An 18007-nucleotide genomic window follows, 5' to 3' on the forward strand; every position below is an offset into this window, starting at 1 on the left:
AGGCAACATAAGGATTCTTCTTCCAAAAGGCAGATGTAGGGGAACCTTGAAAGGTACTATTTCTATTAACTTACTACAGTTAGTGGGTACTTTCCTGATTAAGGTTCTTTAAAGGGAAAAGAAATATTTTGGGGATGAGTCAAACTCAATATCAATTTTATTTTCCTTTAGCATCTCAAAATGGTGAAAAGTTTGCCAAGGACTCTAAATTTGATTTGGGGCTCCCGGAACTGGGCTTAAGCCATTATCACAACTAGATTCACACATAGAAATTCTTGGTGGCTTGACTGCTCCCTGAGCTGGGGTAGTTACTGAAGATCTTCAAGGTTAAAGAAAATCACCAGTGATTTGTTATTTAAATGATCTCTCTCTCTCTGCTGATACTAGGTGGCCACAGTGTCAGAAAAGTCCCGCATAATGGAACTAGAAAAAGACCTAGCGTTCAGAATACAGGAAGTAGCTGAGCTGCGAAGGAGGCTGGAGTCCAGTAAGCCTACTGGGGATGTTGACATGTCACTCTCCCTTTTACAAGAGATAAGCGCTTTGCAAGAAAAGTTAGAAGCCACCCATACTGACCATCAGAAAGAAATCACTTCTCTGAAGGAGCATTTTGGAGCCCGGGAAGAAACGCATCAGAAGGAGATAAAGGCTCTTCAGGCCACCACAGAGAAGCTTTCCAAAGAGAACGAGTCATTGAAAAGCAAGCTTGATCACGCCAACAAGGAGAATTCGGACGTGATAGCTCTGTGGAAATCCAAGCTGGAGACCGCCATCGCATCCCACCAGCAGGCGATGGAGGGGCTGAAGGTGTCCTTCAGCAAGGGGGTCGGCGCGGAGACGGCAGAATTTGCCGAGCTAAAAACGCAAATAGAGAAAATGAGACTAGATTACCAGCACGAAATAGAAAATTTGCAGAATAAACAAGACTTGGAAAGGTCTGCTCACACTAAAGAGCTCGAAGCCCTAAGGGCTAAACTGATGAAAGTCATTAAAGAGAAAGAGAACAGTCTGGAAGCCGTCAAGTCGAAGCTGGACAAAGCGGAAGACCAGCATCTGGTAGAAATGGAGGACACCTTAAACAAATTGCAGGACGCTGAGCTAAAGGTAAAGGAGCTAGAGGTACTACAAGCCAAATGCAATGAACAAACCAAGGTTATTGATAATTTTACATCACAGCTCAAGGCTGCCGAAGAAAAGCTCTTGGATCTTGATGCTCTTCAGAAAGCCAGTTCCGAAGGTAAATCGGAAATCGGGAACCTTAGACAGCAGCTTGAGGCAGCTGAGAAACAGATTAAAAATTTAGAGCTCGAAAAGAATGCTGAAAGTGGCAAGGTTTGTATCAACATCCTCCATCTTTTTCTTTTCCATTTCTTGTTCTTATTTTGCATTGTATCTTATTTTTCAGTTGAGGTAGTTCACCCTCCAGATTCTTGACTTAGTTAAAACTGGTGCTGACGAATTTCCCAGTTGAGTGTAGTATCTTCTGAGTATTTTGAGTATGGTTTCATCCGAGGAGATTAGAGAAAATAATGGCTCAACTATGTGGCTTGATCCTGGTTTCCTAGTATCTGATTACTTTAACTCTGGGCTTGCTGTGATCTCCTGTTTAAGCTTGGTTCCAGTCTGTAAACTTTTTAAAATAGAGAACTCCCCAAAAATGATGACATTGAGGTGAATGAATTGAAAGAATAAGATAGAAACTTGTAAGATCCTCTCCTCCTTTCCCACCTACATGACTGCCTTGTCCGTAAGGTTACATGTAAAACAGAATGTGAACTCCGAGAGCACTTGACTCGTGCGAATTAACATGCTTTGATAAATGACGTTCACAGCAAAATGAAGGTGAAGAGCCTGGAGCCCTTTGCGTTGCTACTTATGTCTCATTGGAGTTTTTTCTGTGTTGCAATGAGAACGTGATCTAGTCCCTGGTTTTTTGAGGAAAGACTGGACAAGTGTGCTTTTGATCAAGGCATAGGAAATGATGTGAGACATTGGCTGGCTACCTTTCTTACTAACTAGCCTTGCTAAATGTCATCTTCATGTTTAAGGATTGTTCAAGGAAGGAGCCCTTTTTCCCAGTCCTCCTGACACTAGTGGAGGTGCTGGTATTGATGCTGAATGTTCTGAGCTTTTTGCGGGAGAAGCTGCTTTATTGGCAAAGAAGGAAGGGTTGTGATGGTTAAATGGGGAGAGGTGAAGACAGACAAACGGCAAAAATTGCTAAGTAACATTAGTTGAAGATGACAGTCATAGGAGATTTTTCTCAGATCTCCTCACTTGGTTCTGAAAAACAAATCAAAACACAAAAATTAAATTAATATGGGATATGCAGCTAATGTGTTGGTCTACTTTTTTTACATTAAGATTTAATGAAAGCCAATTTCTGACGACTGTTGTGTAGTACATTTTTAAAATTTTATTTTTTATTTTAAATGTTGAAATACTTTAAGCGTGTACAAAAATACAGAAAATGAAACACAGTCCACATGAATCCACCATTCCTGTCTTAAGGTTTTCCAAAGTCCAGAAGATGAAATTGCTCAACTGTCTCATTTAGAAAGTAAGCATCTGTACTTTCTGCTTTAGAGCATGCTGACAGTCCAAATTCAGGTATAGAAAAATACTCTTTTGATTATTTAAAATTAGCCATTGGACAATCTTATCTAGAACTGATTGTATGAAAAGTCATTGGCTTCTTAGAATTAAAGACAAAAAAACAAAAAAACACCAAAACGACTTTTTACCCATGCCTTTATTCCTTTCAGTTTTGTTTGGTTATGTTTGTATCTCATACATTTTTTTATATTTGTTTTATGTTTTCTTTCTCATTCTTTTTTGTTTCCTTTTGTTCACTGGTTTCTGTACCATGTAACTCTGTATGGTAGGCTAGTAACATCACCAAAGAGCTGCAGGGAAAAGAGCTAATGCTTAATAAACTTCAGGAAAACCTGAGTGAAGTCAGTCAAGTCAAAGAGGCTTTGGAAAAAGAACTTCAGATTTTGGTAAGTACCTGTTGGGAATCTGAATCTCAGGGTCTCTGGCCGTTCAAAAATTGTTCCTGTTTAAAAAACAAAAACTTCTATAAAGAAAGACGTATTGCACCTATTTCCTTTCTCTTGCAAAGTATTGATTGGTTGATGAATAACTTGAGAGGAACTGGATCAAACCCAAACTAGCAATAAAGGTAAGTATTACTTTTTTTTTTTTTTTAATCTGTCCTTTGCCTTTGGTAATGCATTGCTTTGGCACGTTATTGACTACTTAGTTTCACCAAACACAGGAACCTTCCAAGTTATATACCCAGCACATTAGGTTTCATATATAGTGAGGTCTTGCCCTATGCCTTGTCCTACCTGCCCGGTGACAGCAAGCCAGCAAGCTCTCCTGGACCATCGGCACCCTCTGTTAGCAAGGCAGGGTGCTGTCTAATTAACAAGTTCACAGAATTCCCTCTTACATCTCAGTTTATTCCTCCTCAGGAAATTACTTTTCCTTTCATATATATCCTCTTTGCTTAATCCCAGGTTGTAGGACATTTTTTGTCTTTTTCTCAACTGTTCTCCCTTCTGCCTTGCCTCCTACATCAAAAACACAAGCTTAGTCAAGGCTGATGACTACGGGCAGGTGCCGGTGATGCCCACGTGTCATGGGAAAGGAGAGGCGTAGGCTCATGGAGAAAACTTGATAAGAGAAACATTAGCTATGAAGGGTCAGTTGTCTTGGGCCTTACATGCACCTTCCTGTTCTCCACGTTTTACACTTCTCTGCTAATACCAGTGGTGAATAAAACTGTTTGATTTTTGGACTTCCCTGCTGGTCCAGTAGTTGAGACTCCGTGCTTCTAATTCGGGAACATGGGTTTGATCCCTGGTTGTGGAGCTAGGATCCCACATGACACACGGCCAAAAAAAAAAAAAAAATAGTGTTTGATTTTTTTTCTTATTTAAATGCCAATATTACATATTTCTACTTTTTAAAATGTTAACTATATAGCCGCACTCTTCATTATGGTAGCTACTGTCTATATATATGGTTCTATAAATTTAAATTAATTAAAATTAAATTAAAAAAATTAAATAAAATATAAAATTCAGTTCCTCAGTTGCACTAGCCGCGTTTTAAATGCTTAGAGGCCCCACGTGGCCGGTGGCTGCCAATTGAACAGCACGGTTTCATCGTAGAAAGTTTTATCAGACGGTTATGATACAGCATATTTCAGCTACATATTGAGAAAAGTTGACCTGGAAATTACCATTTTTCACTATGGTGTCCTTTAAGAAAATGTGTTTTGAGTTTCATGTCGTTTCTCTGCCCTCCTCCCCAAACTTTCAGGATGCCTTACTTTTTTTTTCTAAGTTAGAGTATTCCTCTACGTCCTCTGAAAACATGCCTCCTGAGGTCTGGCTTTGGGAGTAACACAGGTGGACAGCTTGTGGGCTTTGATGGACTTGTGGCTTGTGAGCCCATTTTTAAACTAAAATATTAATTAATTAGAAAGACTCATTTAAAAATTCACTTGGTGTATCTACCTCAAAGTTCGTCGCAGGAAAATCAGGAGAGTGGTTTTATCGTGCCCCCCTGTCATGTTTAGAAAAGATAGTGAGTGAGCGATGGACTTTTTGGTTTAAGGTAGTTGACACAGATCCGGTTTTAAGATACTAGGTTCTGACTATTCTTAGATGTAAAACATTTCAGAACTCAGACCCACAGACATAGAAAACAAACTATGGTTACCAAAGGGGAAAGGCTGGGGGGAGGGATAAATTAGGAGTTTGGGATTAACGTGTACACACTGCTATGTACAAAATAGATAACCAACAGGGGCCTACTGTGTAGCACAGGGAACTATAATCAATATTTTGTAATAACTTATTAGGGAAAAGAAGCTGAAAAAATATATATGTATGACTGAATTACTTTGCTGTACACCTGAAACTAACCCAACGTTGTAAACCAATTATGCTTCAATGAAAAAAAGAAATATTAGAAAACAAATTTCGGAACTCTGTTCACTGTCTCAGGCAGATTTCTGAAGAGAGGTTCTGCTACTTGAGGGCAGCAACATGAAAAAAAAGCATACATGTGGCACCACATGTGTATCCACACATGCATATACTGACATAAGTGTGCACATCCACACGTGTACAGACATACGTGCACACCCACGCATGCAGCACACATGCAAACCTCACTCGTGTGTACACGTGCACAGTATGCATATGGTTGTAATTGATGCCTACATGTTTTAAGCGTAAGTTAGCTTTAATGAAACAAAGCTAGCAACAAAAAATAGATAATGTTGTAGTCATAGAAACTTTTTATTTTTGTAATCTGAAATCTTTCTATTCTGAATGTCCACTTCTTTTTCTTTAGAAAGAAAATTTTGCTGATGCTTCAGAGCAGGCAGTCTCTGTTCAGAGAAGTATGCAAGGTATGTCTTAGCAGAACATGAGCAGCTCACTTGTTCTCAAGCTGGAGCTGGCCTTGGGTGCATAACAATAGATGCTGCCTGTAGCCTGATTTCACCACCCTGGAAGTTCCTGCAGCGCACAGTAATACTGGGTTCCCTTGGCTTCCTGAGGCCTCAAGCTCCCATTCTTTCTTCTTTTTGACTTAAAGCTTGTTCCGTATTAAAATGTAGGTGTACTTGGGAAAAGTGTTGTCTTACTGAAGCTTCAGTCATTGATAGCTCTATTGAGTTTTTTTTTTTTTTTTTTTCTATTGAGTTTTAAGTGGAAGGAGGATGCCTGGAAAAGGGATGCCCGGTGCCTGCCAAATCTACAGATTTGGGGAGACAAGAAAGAGTTGCTTGCTTGTTTCTTTAGGTTCGTTATTCAGTGGTTTGATTTGTAATGGGACTCTTGAGTATTCCCGTGATCCCACATCGCAAGCTTTTGATTCGATGTGGTTTTGAGACAGTCAGGCTTTAGATGGCTTATTAACTATGAAATGTATTAAACTTTTAACTTCATCCCAAATAGAAACTGTAAATAAATTACACCAAAAAGAGGAACAGTTTAATGTGCTGTCTTCTGAATTGGAGAAGTTGAGAGAAAATTTAACAGGTAAGAAGACGTCTCTACACGTTAAATGTAGTAGGCTTCCTAAGATTTGAGATAATTTTAGTGTGTTGTCACAGCATATCTACTATTCAGGCATAAATTCTTCACTCGTGTTATATTGTGATAAAATACTTGTTTGAGGTCTGTAAACCTTAGCGAATTCTCTCTGCCTCGTTTTCAAACGAGTCAGAATCCACCCCATCTCACTACTCCCCCTGCTATCCTTGATCCGAGTCAACCAGCATCTTTAATCGAAGCTGTAGTAACAGCTGGTCACCTGGGCTGCCTGCTTCTGCTCTTGACCCCTGCAGTCTGTTCTCAGCCCAGCAGCCAGGGGGATCCCTTCAACATCAAGTCAGATCAGGTCGCTTCTCTGCTCAGAACGGCCCAGTGGCTCGCGTCTCGCTCACATTAAAAGCTGTGGCCCTTACTGTCATCAGGTCCTCTTATCTCTGCTCTCGTCCTGTACTATTCTTCCCCTTGTTCCTTCCACTGCGACCATATTGGCCTCCTTGGTGATACTTGATTGTCAAGCATGTTCCTGCCCTGGGGCCTTTGCACTTGCTTTCCCCTCTGCCTGCATTCCTCTTCCCTCACTTCCCTCAGGGTTTTACGTAAATGTCACCATCTCAGAGAGGCTCTGTCTAAGGTTTTAACCTCCCCGACTCCTTCCTGACGCCTTTCTCCGCTTGTATTTTTTTCCCTCTTGGCACTTACCACTATCTATTGTACCATTTATTCTCTTTATTTATCTTGTTTATTGTCTGTCTTCTTTGCTAGAATGTAATTTTCATGAGGGCAGGGATCGCTCTATGCAAATATTCCCAGAGCAAGGCTTGGCATACAGGGTGTAGTTGATACATTTTTGTTGATTATAACACAACAGTGCTATTTTTTTCTATATATATTCAGATATGGAGGCAAAATTTAGAGAGAGAGACGAAAGGGAAGAGCAGTTGATAAAGGCGAAGGAAAAGCTGGAAAACGACATTGCAGTAATAATGAAAATGTCAGGAGACAGTTCTTCTCAGCTGACAAAAATGAATGGTGAATTACGTCTGAAAGAAAGGTACGTATGAGTATTAATAAGAGCGCCTGCTTTGGGTTAGGCCCTCGAGCAAGGTCTGGGTGGGAGGAGAGCCTAAATCTTCAGGACTGTTAGGTTTTAAAGTTGCCTGAATCTCATTCTTTCTCTGTTATCGCAGTGTATTTCAGACTTTCTGGTGACTTGTAAAGAAAAGGTAGTAGTTTACCAACGGCAATAACATCTTTTACAGGCAGTTAAAAATATTTTTAACCTATTTCAGTGTAATGATAGATAACACGTGTGAAGGGCTGACCACGTGTCACACACTATGCTGACAGCTTTGTGTAGAGTATATTTTCTGGTTCTCCTAATAATCCTCTCAGGTGAGTGTATTATTGTTCCTATTTTGTTTTTTAAATTTATTTTTACTTATTTATTTTTGGCTGCGTTGGATCTTCGTTGCGGTGGGCAGGCTTCTCACTGCGGTGGCCTCTCGTTGTGGAGCACGGGCTCTAGGCGTGCAGGCTTCAGTAGTTGTGGCACACAGGCTCAGTAGCTGTGGCACACAGGCTCAGTAGCTGTGGCGCATGGGCTTAGTTGCTCTGCGGCATGTGGGATCTTCCTGGACCAGGGCTGGACCCCGTGTCCCCTGCATTGACAGGAGGATTCTTAACCACTGCGTCACCAGGAAAGCCCCTATTGTTCCTATTTTAAAGAAAAGGAAATTGAGGCTTAATGAGGTTAAGGAACTTTCCTGAGGTTTCAGATCTAAGTGGTCTGGTCCCAGAGTCCTTGCTGCTCTTCATCACTACACCCTGCTTCCTCAGCGCTAAAGCTTCTGTTATCGTAATCTCTCTTCTCGTCTTTATCCTGAGGCTCTCGTTGCTTTGATTTCTTTTTTCTTTTAATGGCTGCCATATAAAAATCAAATGTTTATTTTATAAGGCAAAAACTTTTAGAAGACATATTAGCCCCGGTAGACTTCTGATTCTGAAAGCATTAATACTTGGCAGAGGGCTTCCCTGGTGGCGCAGTGGTTGAGAGTCCGCCTGCCGATGCAGGGGACACGGATTCGTGCCCCGGTCCGGGAAGATCCCACATGCCGTGGAGCGGCTGGGCCCGTGAGCCATGGCTGCTGAGCCTGCGCGTCCGGAGCCTGTGCTCCGCAACGGGAGAGGCCACAACAGTGAGAGGCCCGCGTACTGCAAAAAAAAAAAAGGAATACTTGGCAGAGTTAGTTTACGTCCAGCCGTGCACTCACGCACGGCCCAGCGTTGGTGGGTGATGGGCAGATGGGCCTTGGTTGGCCGACTGTGGCAGTCCTGCTGTGAGGTGGGCACAGCTGCCCAGGCGGTTGTGGCACAGAGCCTTGGAGAAGTTCCATTTCTATCGCTGCTTATCCAGAGGCACCGTCCAAGTTTCCTTCCTGTTCTCCGGTCCATGAGCCAGCCTTTTCTCCAGGTTGATGGCCCTCTTACATCTTTGTGGGACCACGTGGTTCTCTTTGAGCTAGAACATCACATTACTGTTATTTTCGTATCTTCTGTTCTCAAGCGACCCCAAAATGAGTCTTTGATAATCTAGTCTGCTAAAATTTGGAAACCTCGAAATACTTACCTCCTCTAATGTGCTTACTTTTCACTCATTTTTCCTTATTGATCTTCTGACAAAAAATAATAAATGTTCACAGTTAGAGGAGTAGTTACTCTAAGGTATTTGTAACCATCACAATTGTTAAAATTATTCTTCAGCACAAGTCAGTTTTTGTTTTTTGCTTATTTCAGATGTTATTAATTGCTCATAACATTTATAATCATTAAGACAATTATTATTAATATTTTAAAGTACAACTCTAGAATTTAAAGTACTCTTTTGAAAAATCTGACGCCTTGTATTGAAACTTGTTCTAGAAATGTAGAAGAATTACAGCTAAAACTCACCAAGGCTAATGAAAATGCAAGTCTTCTGCAGAAAAGTATTGGGGAAGTAACTCTCAAAGCTGAACAGAGCCAGCAAGAAGCAGCTAAAAAGCATGAGGAAGAAAAGAAAGAACTGCTGACAAAATTGTCAGACCTGGTAAGGAGAGAATCAGTGGGACTGTGGGCTGGCAGGGGAGGTTGAGGGGCAGAACGGACATGACCAAATGACTCACTCCTGACTCGGGGTGTCTGCAGGAAAAGAAGATGCAAATGAGCCACAACGAGTGTCAAGAGCTGAAAGCCAGGTATGAAGAAGCCAGTTCTGAGACGCAGGCCAAGCATGAAGAAGTTCTGCAGAACCTCCAGAAGATGCTGTTGGACGCAGGGGAGCGGCTGAAGGCCGCACAAAAGGAGAACAGCGACTTGCTGCAGGAGACGGAGGAGCTGAGAAGGCAAGCCGACAAAGCCAGAGTACGTGGTGGGGAGAATCGTGTTGTCGAATTACGGTTTGCTTGCGTTCCGCGTCAGGGCTGCCAGGGGGCTTGGAAAGCAGCAGCACGTGGGATGGGTTCAGTGGCCGTTACCAGTGTCGGCCCTCAGGGTGCGTGGCAGGAGGGCGAATTACATTTCCTGTATCTTCAAGTGCTTTGTACCAGCCGCTATTCCTTCTCAGGGAGGGTGATGGCTACAGGTCTTTCCCCCGAATGTACTGTGTGGCCACCACCCCCTGCGCTGCTTGCTCCCCAGCTGTCACGAAGAGTCTGCTGTTGCCTGACCTCTGTCTGCCTGCCTGTAGTAGACTCTTTGTTGCGGGAAGGCATGTTCCTCTAATCTTGGCCATCTTGCTGCCACCTTGCACGAGGGTTAGGAGAGACATCTTGCAGAAATGCAAGAGGCAGAGGCCACACGAGGCAGGTGGGCAGGGAATGGAGCCTGCTTGGAGGAACAGAGCTCTTAGAGGATAGAGTAGAAGGGAGAGCTCTAGAGAGGGCTCTCGCATGTCCCCAGGAAGGCACTACGAGCTCATTAACAAGGAAGCTGGATTTAAGGGCTGTGAGAAAACATCCTACTGCTAAGTAGAGTAGAACTTGATACACTGAATTTCATTTTATGGTGTCAGGATCGTATCAGTGTCCCAATATGTTTTTTTGACTCTGGTTAACGTAATGAAGTTCAACCCTCCTACTCCCATCTAAATTGCTCAAAGAACAGCAAATACTTGTCTTTAATTGTTTTAATGTGTCAGAGAAATGTTATATATATATATATATATATATATATATATATATATATATATATATGAGTTTAGTAGAAAGAAAATAGAAAAGAGCATACATAGGACTTGAAACAGAGCCCATTTAAAACTTATAAATTGTGTAGCATGACATGTAATATATGTCATGTATAAGATGCCTAAATTTTCTTTCTTCTACATGCTGTCCATCAAAGCTTTCTCTTTTCCCTGTGATGTGTCTCCAGGTTTATGAACCATTTAACAACTGGATATAATTTCCAGAGTTTTTGTCTTTGTGGTTCCCTTTATCTGGACAGACTCTAGTTTTTTAGTGTTTCCCTTAAAATGTTGCAGCCTGACCAAACCACAGCATTCTAGTGGTTTGTGTAAGGGCTCATTAATTTTGTTTGTTGTTGTTGTTGTTTTTATAAGGATCATTTGGTTAAAATGCCGGGATCGTTCCCTCTCCCAAGTTGTCTGGATATCCGATTTCTGTGAATCTCAATGTTGTCAACAGCAGGGGCTCAACAGACTCTTTTGAGAATCTGATGAAACCTTAAGATATTTTCCCCAGGAAAGCTGATATATACACTCAACAAGTTTTAGATGAAATCTCAGGAGATTCATGGAGCCCACAATGCTCCCATGTTCCCTAGTTTAAGAGCCAATGAACTATAGCTGTGCCGTCCAGTACAGTAGCCACTAGCTACATGTGGCCATTTAAATCTAAATTAGTTCAAGTTATAAATTCATCCTCTCAGTCGCAAGCACCGCACATGTGGTTAGTGGCTACCACAATGGACAGCGCAGATAAAGTCCATTTGTATCATTGCAGAAAGTTCTGGACAGCACTGGTAGAGACATTGTGGTCAATTTACTTTATAAACCAATACTTTTTTTTTTTTTTTTTTTTTTTTTTTTTGGTACGCGGGGCTCTCACTGTTGTGGCCTCGGAGCACAGGCTCCGGACTCGCAGGCTCAGCGGCCATGGCTCACGGGCCCAGCCGCTCCACGGCATGTGGGATCTTCCTGGACCGGGGCAGGAACCCGTGTCCCCTGCATCGGCAGGCGGACTCTCAACCACTGCATCACCAGGGAAGCCCCCAATACACTTTTTTAAAGCCCATTTATTTAGTCACCAAAGACTAGCAAATTAGTCTGTATTTTTACTAAGTTATATGTAATATTGAAGCTAAATCAGTCTCAGGCCAGGTCCTTTAGTAAGTGAGGTTCTGCATTTAGTTTGAAAAGCAACAGTTTATAATACCTTGCCCTTCCTCCTCTTTTTTGGTTAAAGTATACTCACTTTTTGTAGTTCTTTGGATTGTGTTTTAAAAAATTCTATGAATCCCTTCTACAATAGAAACAATTGGATAATTGGAATGGCAGGAAAGAATTTCATGCCCTGACGTCAAAGTCAAACTACTGTTTGTATCTTCTAGGTGTCTATCAGGAATACTTCAAAAGTTTTTTCAAAGAGAAGCCAGTAGATACATCAGCACTTTGCGAAGCTAAACTTGCTTTGCATTATCCTTTTATGGGCTCTGTTCATCGAGTTTCTTCCCCCTGTTATCCAGATAGTTTCTATGACAGTTATTGTAAAATTTTTTAACTTTTATGGTTTAGGTTACATTAAGTTATTCGGGCTTGCATTTGTCTGCTTGATTTCATTTTGTTTCCATTCTTTCCGTCTTTTGTTTCTGTAGTCACTAACTTACTTATTAACATCAGCCAAAAAAGAAATTGAACTAATGTCAGAAGAGCTGAGGGGTCTGAAATCAGAGAAGCAGCTTCTTGCACAGGAGGGAAATGCCTTAAAGTTAGAAAAAGGTTCACTTTTGTCAGAGCTTGTAGAGGTGGAGGCCAAAATAACTTTACTTCAGGAAGACCAACAGAAGCTATGGTCAGTAAACGAAACTCTTAATTTAGCAAAGGAGAAAGTCTTAGAGGAAAAGCAAGATGCTGAAAAGCTTTATCAGCAGGAACAGCTCAATAAAGCAGCTTTGGCTGTTGAGAGAGAGAAATTACTTAAAGAAATCAATAACGCACAGGAAGAACTCTTGAAGATGAATATGGAAAATGAGTCTTTGCAGGCTTCCAAAGCAAGCTTGCAGGCACTCACAGAGGAACTCCAGTTCAGCCAAGATATTCTGATGGCTGAGTCTAAGAAGAATCTGGAAGAAAAAGGTCACCTGGAGGATCATATCAAGAAGCTTGTAACTGAAAACCTTGCGTTGGCTAAAGATAAAGATGAAATTATTCAGAAGCTTCAGAACGCCTATGAGGAGCTACTGAAAGATCAGAAAAGCTTGGTGCAGGAGATGGAAAATCTCACAACTGAGAAAAAGTCAGCTTTGGAGAAACAGTCAGGTCTTGATAACATGTGCATAGCCTTAAAGGTCAAAAGAGACCATTTCCTCCAAAACAGCAAAGATCTGCAGTTTGAGAAGGACATGCTGCTTCAAGATCAGGAAAAGCTGAATGCCAGCCTGGAGGCTGCCCTCCAGGTCAAACATCTGCTCAGCACGGAAGCCAGTGGGCTCCGCGCGCAGCTGCAGGAGGCCAGCAAAGCTCTGAGGGAGGCCGAGCTGGAGACTCTGCAACTTCAGGCCACAAACACAAGCCTTACCAAGCTGCTGGAAGAAATTAAGACCAGTCGGGAGATCACAGACTCCGAGTGCATCCAGCTTCTGCATGGAAAAGAAACCTTGGCCTCGTCTGAGAGAAGGCTCTTGGCCAAAAAAGAAGAACCTGTAAATGAAAATAGGCTCATCACTGAAAAACTCAACAAATGCTCAGAAGAGGCTGCCCACATCGAGATGAACCTGAACGAGAAGATCACTTACCTAACTTCTGAGAAGGAGATGGTTTGTCAGAAAATCACTAAGCTCAAAAAGCAGCAGGATCGTCTCTTGAAAGAAAAATCTGTACTGGAAACGCAAAATACAGATTTACTTGCAGAAAGAGAGAATTCCATCAAAGCCATAGAAGACCTTAAAAAGAAATACGATCGAGAGTCTGCAAACAGAAGAATCATTGTGCACGAGAAGGTGAAACTGCTCCGTAATCTTGATGCTCTGAAGAAAGAGCTTCAAGAGAGAAAAAAGGAAAACCAAGAACTCGCAGCCACCAAGTGTGATCTCGCTTTGATGCTGAAAGAGGCTCAAAATGCCAAAAAGACTCTAGAAAAAGAACACGCTAGCATACTGCAAGCAAAGGAGAGTCTGAATGCTGAACTCAAGGCTTGCTGTTCCGAAAAGAACATCTTGCTGAAGGATGGGTTGAACCTGCAAGAAGAGTGTCAGAAGTTAAATGAGAAGATCCACATGATGCAGCAGTCCCTAATCCTGGAGAAAGAAGCCAGGACCCAGGACAAAGAGTCATCCTTGTATGAAAACAACAGACTCCACGGGAGAGTGGCGCTCCTGGAGCAGGAGGTGGAGGCTCTGAGAGTGCGCACCAAGGAGCTCCAGTCCGAGAACTCTGTGCTAATCCAAGACAAGATCAACTCAGAGCAGAAAGTGGCAGAGATTGTTAAGGAGAAGGAACTCTTGAGTGCAGAGACGGCTCAACTGGCCACCAACATAGAGACTCTGAAGAGTGATTTTGCTGCCTTATCCAAATCCAAGCTGGAACTGCAGGAGCTGCACAGCTACCTCACCAAGATGCTGGATGACCTGCGGCTGAACCACGAGGTGACCCTGGCCGAGCGGGCCAGGGTGATGCAGGACAACAAGAACCTCCTGGCTGAGAAAAGAGAGATGATGCTGAAAAAGGACGAGCTCCCGAAGGAGAAGGAGAAGCTGGCCGAAAGCTACTTCATCCTTCGGAAAGAGATCAGCCAGTTGGCCAAAACCAACAGCCATATCTCAGTCAACCTCCTAGAATCTCAAAATGAAAACCGTATTTTGAGGAAAGACAAGAGCAAGCTCGCTCTTAAAATTAGAGAGCTCGAGACTCTGCAGTCCTTTACGGTAAACTGGGAGGTTCAAGTGTTGAGCACCTGGCCTAACCCTGTGCACTAACCCTGCAGTGGCTGAGGGATTTGTCTTCATTTCTGCAGAAGGAAACCCACCCCATTTAATCACTGGCTTAGATATCTCAAGCTCTTTGTCACCACCTGAAAGGGCAACTCTTTACTAAATGTCTAATTGCAGTTGTCCCTCTCCATTAGAAAAAATTCCAAACTGTGAATAAAAAGAATAGTTTTTTTTAATGTAGGGAGAACTTTTTGTGAAAAAGGCAACGGTGGTTCTTAAAGGCTTAAGAACAATAGTAAAATGGGCACATGTTAAAACAAAGTATCTTCTATGTGACTTTTAATTGTTTCATTGTGTCTATTCCTTCCGAATTGGAAGATTCCAGGGAAACCTCCACAGTTGGTAACAGGGAAGGTATAAAGGCAGAATTCCCATAAACTTTATTAGACCACATGAAATTGTAAGCAAGTGCCTAAAATATTTTAATTCACTTAGGTGATTTTCTTCAGTATCTTATCAGCTAAGGCTTTGTTTCCATATGCATGTTATCTTTTTTATTCACAGCCATGCTTCTGTTCATTACCTACAGTTTCTCATCGACTTTGTCATTCAGTGCTTCTCATTAAACACTTGAGCCTTACACTGTAATTGCCCAAATAATTTTTATTTTTGAGAAGTTCCCAACCTAAATTCCAAGTGATCTCAAAAGCCCCAAATTTGAGATAGCAAGAATAGTATTTTAAATTTTTAACAATAAATATGATGAAGAGAAAAATTCGGCCACATAAGGATGTTACTCTTTATTATTGCTAAGCATTTCTCTCCAACATGAGTCAGAATAGTGAGCACTGTTGTTAGTGGAACTTGGAACTTAGAAAATGTAGGTTTAGAGGGGTCTGAAAATACACAAATTGCATATTACAGTTGGCCTGTTGAAAACATGGCACAAAAAGGGTCTATAACTTTGTTCTGTTTCAGAGTAAAGACCTTTGATGTCTTGGTCTGTCTGCTTCGGCATGGGATCAGTGACTGGCTCACTGTCTCTGTGTGATTCCCTTCACCACACAGACCCTGAGCCCTATGGCCTGAGTGTTAGTCACCTCCCCAGGTTGGTAAGGGGTGCCCTCATTTCTCACAGTGCTTTCTCGTATTTAGGCTGCTCAAACAGCAGAAGATGCCATGCAGATAATGGAACAGATGACCAAAGAGAAGACGGAAACTCTGGCCTCCTTGGAGGATTCCAAGCAAACAAATGAAAAACTGCAGAACGAAGTAATCAGATTTAAATGGCTTTTTGTACAAAGGACAGCTTATCGACTTCATGGAGTGTTTGATCACTAACTCAGGATTGTTTATTTTTTGAAGTGTGGCCTTACACAGATTTGATCTATGTTAGTGGAGTCGAACGTACACCCGGATGATAATATTAAATACAGTGTATTACTTCATTACTTATTTAGTAGGATCAACCTTTAAAAAAGGAGGGGAAAACCCTAACAGCGTGGCTTTCTGTGATAACTGTTCAGTGATAGAACTAATGAGAGGAGGTACCGATAACATTCTCTAGCTTTTGTATTTTTTATCTTAAATCACATATGCTTTTTTCCTCAACTGTCTCCCAACTTTGAGCCACTGAATTCCATCCCGCAGCCCTGAGTTTGACATAGGCCTTTTTCTTGGCCTAATTCAGTACTGGTTCCCTTTTGTCTCATTTTGAATCAGTCACTTCTGGGTCTTGGATAGATTTGCGGCCTCAAGATAATTTTGATTCTGTCCAGAAGTAGCACTTCTTATTCTTGCACCTTCCTTTGATTCCCAGTCCCCCCACCCCCAGCTCATACCAACCCTTTCTTTCTTTGGAAAGCTGTTACATAAATCTCAAGCAGATTGCTTCGCCGAAATAGTTATGTGAAGTTCTGTAGAACTTGAAATGCTTTTTAAAGCGAGAGTCAGGTAAGAGGTTAAGAAATTAAAGCCAGGGAAAATCCGGATAGCCGCATTGAATAGCCACTGTAAAGATCAGGCCTTCTCACGATGGAAAGTCAATGATTGAAATCCATAAAGACATGAACATTTTGAGATAATTATAGGGTAAATAAAACTTGACATAGAAAAGGGCATGTTTATAAACTTGATGACTAATAAGAACCTGCTGTATAAAAAAATAAATCTAAAAAAATTTTAAAAAAGAGTACGTTTAGGAATTGACAGTCCTAACAGAAGAGGACTTAAGCTGAAAATATAAAAGCATCAAAAATAATAGATGATAACCAAAATTAGAAGCTAAAATAAATGAGAAGATTTTAGGGAATGTCTCTAACCTTTGAAGATAGATTCAGGGAGAATTGTGTGCTTCTAAACCATACCCCTTGTTACAGCCAGAATACAGACTGGAGGAATCAGTTTTTGGACCCACTGAACATTCCGTGAATCTGGAATGTTAGGGAGCATTAAAAGGGAGATGGTGGTGTTAAAACTAGCAAGATACTTGCTAGGGCTCCTGACTGGTAGCAGGTGACAGGACAGAAGTACCTTTGGCTGTAGGAGATAACTATACAAGTCCTAGAAAGCCAGCGCGGTGCCAGAAGCACACCCTGTGTAATGGATTGCCTGTGACGAGCTCCCCATCCTTGGGGGATGCACACCTCGAACTCCAGCCACCTGCCAGAGCCTGTGGTTGGACATTCCCGCTCATTCTAGTAATGTGTCTGGCTTTCCCACCAGGGCCCAGGACCTAGGCTTGGCTGTGTCCCCCACGGGCAGGTGATAGGGCTGAATGTGAGTGAGTGGTTTTCAGTCTCACTACATGGCCTTTTCCTTTTTAGATTGAAGTTGAGATGAATAACTAAATCTTTTCCCATCTAAAAATATCCCAATAATTTTTATAATGAGGACCATAGAAGTTTGGTACTGACATTGAAAAATATCTTATCCTAAATGGCTAGTCTTTGGGGAAGAAAGGGGTTTATTTTCATTACAGAGAATTAATCCTTGCTGATGGCATGCCTTTGCAATTTCCTTTTGTTTTTTTTTAAGATGGATTATACATGAATAGCAAGTTCAATGATAAATTTTGAGAATTGTATACAAGGTGAAAGAAAACTTTTGCTTTAATTTATGTAGCAATTTAGTTTGACGTTTTGGCCAGGTGTACAGGACATGTCTGACTAACGTAAGGGGGAGGTTGCAGTTTATAATAGACTGGATGATTTATAATCTCTTCACCCAGGTGATCTTTTTGTTTGTTTGTTTTGCAAATGACTAATTTCACCTTTCTAATGCACCTTTTCATGAATGATTTGTCTGTCCAGTCATGTGATTGGAAAATGAAATAATTTCATCAAGTTTTTTTCTCTTGGTGTTTAAGTTGGATACACTTAAAGAAAACAACTTGAAAAATATGGAAGAGCTGAACAAGTCAAAAGAACTTCTGACTGTAGAGAACCAAAAAATGGAAGAATTCAAGAAAGAAATGTAAGTTCACCTCCTCTGAGGGAAATTACGGCACTTACTTAAAATTGCAAAAGGGAAAGCAATGCTAATTATTTTTAGAATACTTGACAAGTACGTAGTCAAAAGCAATAGTCTCCCTCCTGCCCCCCAAACGCTGTTGCAAACCCTAGAAGTCACCCCTGTAACGTTACACTGAGAAGTCAGAACTATAGCTAAGTTACAGGATCAAAATGAAATGTGTGCTGGCTGATGAGTTAGGGCAGCTGGAATTCAAATGTGACTTGGTAAAGCCTTATGAAAATCCAAGGGGAATCAGAACTTTTTAAAGTAGT

At 41.5% G+C, this 18007-nt stretch overlaps 1 protein-coding gene across 9 annotated transcripts in view; it reads left to right on the top strand.

Moving 5' to 3' along the window:
- Positions 1 to 18007, top strand: part of CLIP1 (CAP-Gly domain containing linker protein 1) — a 124802-nt gene that overhangs the window by 72888 nt on the left and 33907 nt on the right. For 8 of the 9 annotated variants that reach the window (XR_002179402.3, XR_002179401.3, XM_019950158.3 and 5 more), the window contains 9 exons: positions 388 to 1332; positions 2886 to 3002; positions 5374 to 5431; positions 5982 to 6065; positions 6975 to 7131; positions 9000 to 9165; positions 9264 to 9479; positions 15378 to 15494; positions 17590 to 17696. Coding sequence is in view for 7 of the 9 variants with exons in the window: in XM_019950158.3 (XP_019805717.1) it covers positions 388 to 1332; positions 2886 to 3002; positions 5374 to 5431; positions 5982 to 6065; positions 6975 to 7131; positions 9000 to 9165; positions 9264 to 9479; positions 15378 to 15494; positions 17590 to 17696 (1967 nt within the window). In the remaining 2 variants the exon portion in view is untranslated. The remainder of the gene's footprint in view (positions 1 to 387; positions 1333 to 2885; positions 3003 to 5373; positions 5432 to 5981; positions 6066 to 6974; positions 7132 to 8999; positions 9166 to 9263; positions 9480 to 15377; positions 15495 to 17589; positions 17697 to 18007) is intronic. The other variant, XM_019950160.3, reaches the window with a different exon arrangement.

This window comes from Tursiops truncatus, chromosome 13 (assembly GCF_011762595.2).
Source record: "Tursiops truncatus isolate mTurTru1 chromosome 13, mTurTru1.mat.Y, whole genome shotgun sequence".
Lineage (NCBI taxonomy): Eukaryota > Metazoa > Chordata > Mammalia > Artiodactyla > Delphinidae > Tursiops > Tursiops truncatus.